The 4,539-nt window shown below is 39.7% G+C and overlaps 1 protein-coding gene across 2 annotated transcripts in view; it reads left to right on the forward strand.

Annotated features, from left to right (window-relative positions):
- Positions 1-4,539, forward strand: part of ucmab (upper zone of growth plate and cartilage matrix associated b) — a 14,292-nt gene that overhangs the window by 3,362 nt on the left and 6,391 nt on the right. Inside the window, exons 5-7 of one of the 2 annotated variants that reach the window (XM_016663166.1) lie at positions 2,375-2,473; positions 2,569-2,680; positions 3,594-3,604. The exons of the other annotated variant lie outside the window; for it this stretch is intronic. Of the exons in view, the coding sequence (XP_016518652.1) occupies positions 2,375-2,473; positions 2,569-2,666 (197 nt within the window). The 3' untranslated portion in view covers positions 2,667-2,680; positions 3,594-3,604. Of the gene's footprint in view, positions 1-2,374; positions 2,474-2,568; positions 2,681-3,593; positions 3,605-4,539 lie in introns of those variants that run through there. 2 annotated transcript variants of the gene reach the window in all.

A 4,539-nucleotide genomic window follows, 5' to 3' on the forward strand; every position in this document is an offset into this window, starting at 1 on the left:
CTTGAAATGTTTTTTATTATTATTATTATTATTATTATTATTACTAGTAGTAGTAGTAGTAGTAGTAGTGTCCTAAACATGGGATATGCATTAGCATGTTTGCAATCCTCACGCCTTTAAAACATACAGAGATGGTAATGAACACTATTGCCAATATATTGCAATGCTTTGGACATCTGATACAGAACTGGTAGATATATTTAACAAGCTGCCAAAAAACTTTTAAAAAAAAGAAAAAAAAGGTGCATTAGTCCTGATTGCTGCCATGTCTGAACCAACCTGAAAAGTAAATGAAAAAGCACAGCATAAAACATGATGCAAATGGAAAACATGTCAGAATGTAAGAGATCTCATTCGCAGCACTTAGCATCATTAAGAAAATCAGTCTTTTTGTCATGATCCGTGTTTCTGTGTATTTATTTTTAAGGGTTTTCTGTGTTCAGTTTCTGTCCTGTGAGTCTCTGTTGTCTCTGCGTCTTCCCCGTTGATTGATCCCAGGTGTGTCTAGTTACCTGAGTACCCTCCCTGTGTATTTAAACCCACCTGTTGCCTTCGTCTCTGGTCGGGTCCTTGTCTATGATAGTTCATCTGTCGGCACAGTTGAACTGTTAAGTCCTGTGTCGGCTTTAGCTCGTCGCTTCAGTCTTTGTTTAATTCAGTTGCTACCAGTGTTGATCCTCTGTGTTTCCACTCTGCCGTGCTGCCTGAGATCTGGACTGTTTTTGAGCTACACTCTTCATTAAATTAATCATCTTCATCTCAAGCTGGTTCCCTGCGCTCATTCTCACCATCACCAACCACAACTCATGACACTTTTACTGTGTTTTCATTCTAAGAAAACAGATAAAATTCTTTTTTTTTTTTCTTTTTTTTTGTAAAACCTGGACGGGTCGCTGTGGCGCTTTGGTTAATCTTTAGCAGATTTACCCTCGCTAACTGATCACCTCAGTCTGTAGTTGCATTACAAACAACACGCTGCTGTGAAGCTGGTGACCGTCGGGCCTGTTTTGGTTTCTGAACTTGGCCCGGGGAGTTCCTGCTGCTCCCCTCCCAGCAGCAGGAGTCACAGGCCAGCATGGAGCTCCCACACCCACACCGGACCACGTCTCTGAGCGCAGCCGCTTTCTGCGTGACGGCCGACAGCCTCAAGAGCGTTAAGGTGCGATGTTGTGTAACATGCCGTGCGCATGTCTGCCAACAAGGTGAAAAAGAGCGAGAGAGAGAGAAAAAAAAAAGCTGGGAGCGGGATGGAGGAGTGAGTAGGTGGGAGAGCGGCTGGGAGTTCAATGAGGAATTTGACCAGACAAAATCAAAGACAGGCAAGAAGGACAAACTGGCCACACATTTTGAATGCTCTTTCCTGGATTCCACATGTAATGATGGTAATAATAATAACAATAACGATAATAAAAGAAAATTACAGTCATACAAAATAGAATTACTGTCAACCTCAGTCTGTAAGCCTTGTTTAGTCTCAGGATGTTCTGCTGTTAACAGCAGAAGCACAAACTTGAGCAGCCATGTCTGAGCAAAGGTCAGGGGTCGTGGCCTTTCTTTGGAAAGGTGAGCACTGCAATCTCTTTCCCGGTCAGAGCTGATGCCTCCACCGTTACTGCAGACGATGTGAGTTTGCTGACAATCTGATTGCTATAAAAAAAGGCTTTCAGAAAAATAACTAAGTGAACAAAAGCTATGAACCCTAACAGGTTTCCTGTTTTTTTGTTGTTTTTTCCATTTAAACATTTCAGATCAGCGACTCTTTCATAAAGATTAGATCTGCAGTTGGTACAAGAGGTTCTACCAGCGGAGCCGTGGGTCTCTGCAGCTGCTGCGGTACCGCGGGTCTCCCTCTTTTCAATGTGCTCCTGACATTATGCAAATACTGTTAATGCACCTGGTGTGTTTTAGTCTGATTATATGTTTCCCAGCCACATAATCATAGCACTGTCAAGTTATTTAAGAAACTCCTGCTTTTTCTGGCACTCTTCAGGAACTCATCACAATATCGCTCTTTTATTGGCTCTTAAGCAACGATTTAACAGCGTTTCACTGAGAAATAGCTTGCATAACGCGCTCAGCAGATGCGCAGTTCCACCAGGTGTTTGCTAATTGCTGCTGGCTAGTCTGAAGGAGCGGAGTGGGGGAGTCAAAAGGAAGGGTTGCTCTGAGAGTTGGAAGGTTGATAGCTTGGAAAATGCAGCTCTGAGGAGGAGATTTGTTGATGAGGGAATAACATTACAATGCATAGCTCAAAAAAGTTGAGTTTACATAAAACTGCCTCTTGAAGCAATAGCGACAAAATAGGAGAAAAAGCAGAGAACCCTTCTAAAATCTGGGTCATTACCTCCTTATCTGATTTCTTCTGTTTTTGCAGCGGAGCAGAGGCAGGTTTTGGCTGCCGACGAGCGAAAGAGGGAGTTTCACGAGGAGAAGAGGAATGAGTTTGAGAGCTATGCCGAGGAGGACAACGACGGTACGTGTCACACGTAGTACAGATGCAGCGGAGGCGGGGAGGAAAAGGAGTTTAGACAACTATGAAGCTCAGGTTCGTCTCCCTGATTCCTTCAGAGCAAACCGAGAGGACCAGAGAGAGCACCGAGCAGTGGAGGGAGTTCCACTACGACGGGATGAATCCGTCCCACGAGTACAACCGTCACACCGCCTGAGACCGCCGCAGCAGGTCCACGACTTTACAGCTGACAAACTCTGACAAATGAAGGCTCAATAAATACACTTTCATAAGTTTTATTAGTTTTCAGGAGAAATGTTTTTATATATATATATATAGCTTAAACCTAATCCTGTAAACATTGGCTAAAATGTTTAATATTTTTGAAAGAATCCGTAATTTAGATTGTTCTCATTGTTTCTCATTATTTCATTTGTCTGCCATTAAGCAGTTGGCTTATTAACGCCAGGACTGATTTAAAAGGGCAAATTCGACACAAAATTGAACACACACAAGTAAATTAATTTCAGATTTTTCAAGTTTTAAACAAAACAACATGTTTCCCACAATTTACAGTAAAATAGATAGAGATGATCAAAACAAACCTATATATAATTTTGTTGTCGTTTTGTCATCACGGCCTAAAAAAGTTTAATCTTTAATGTTTGCAACATTTAATTGTCTGATTTGGAAAACAATTAAATTATGTTACACCAGGATATAATAGTAGCGGGATGGAGGAGTGATTGCCACCAGCTGCAGTGCTTGCAAACCAGAGTGGTCGGTTTTCTGTAGCCATAATGAAATGGATACTTTTGGAGGTTAGCCTTAATTGTATTAAAAAAAAAATACAAGTAAGGAGGTAATCCTCTTTTCTTATCAACAGGATGAATATTCAGTACTCTGTAGAAATGTAGGCTTAGATATTATTTACAAACATGTTCTCTGAACATTAAGCATTTATTTTAAAGTGACGATGCACATCTGTATTTTTTTTATTCATATTAATCAGCAAGGGTTACAAGCTATTATTTTTATTGTAACAGTATCTATTCTAAAGAACACCTATGTAATTTCTGTGTAGTGGTAAATCTTATTTACTTTCCTTTATAGAGCAAAAATATACAGACTATAACAAGTAAAGCTTTCCTATTAAATTGTCAAGCTTTTCCAATGTAAAAAAAAAAAGAGAGAGCTAATAAATTATTGTAATAAGAAAAATAGGTACAACTCACTTGAAAAAGCAACTCAAATCTTTTGGGTTAAAAAACAAAAACTCACTTGAAAAATAATGTAGTTGCGTGTGTAAGCAGGCCCTGGAACCAGCCCCAAATCATGGGGTTTACTTCGTTGTGGACATTATTTTTTTATTTGTCTTTAGTAGGTGGAGACACTTCTGACATTATTTTGCAAATAATTTTAACATGATTGTGAAGATGCAACATATCCAACTCCCTCTCCCTGTTTGGCTCAGCTATAGACACATTTCTGCAGTATGGTGTGTAATGTAAACTTAAAATCTTTCATTGCTTCATGTTTTCTTTAGGGTTGCACCGATTGCAGATTTCTGGCTGATTACCGATCTTTTAAAACGCCTGACCTGCTTTCCGATTTTGGCCCATACCAATTTGTTTTGTCTGAAATGTTGCTCAATATAGCAAGAAAGTCGCTGAATTTGGACTGAATAGTGACTATTGTTAAAAGTAAATGTGCATACATGACCTGGTGGTCCGGTCTGTCAGTCAGACCTTTCTGACGACAGAGCCAAAGAAGACAGAGGCTGATTTTTAGACTCTTGCCAAGGTAGATAAGATCGGTGGATACGATCGGCTTCGCATGTAAAAATCGGACGATCACCAATCTCCCAAAATTACGGAAATCGTCACAGATGAATCAGTGCACCCCTATTTTTCTTCTAATGACATAAAATAAAACACGCAAGACTGTTGTAGAGTTCTTGTATTTACAGCAAGTATACTTCCAAAATCTTTGATACTCACCACATCTTTTGTTATTAAAAGGTGGCAAAATCTTATACCCTGGCCATGCACTTTTTTCTTTTTTGGGCTTTTTTTTTTTTTTTTTTTTTT

This window comes from Poecilia formosa, unplaced genomic scaffold (assembly GCF_000485575.1).
Source record: "Poecilia formosa unplaced genomic scaffold, Poecilia_formosa-5.1.2 Scaffold405, whole genome shotgun sequence".
Taxonomy (NCBI): domain Eukaryota; kingdom Metazoa; phylum Chordata; class Actinopteri; order Cyprinodontiformes; family Poeciliidae; genus Poecilia; species Poecilia formosa.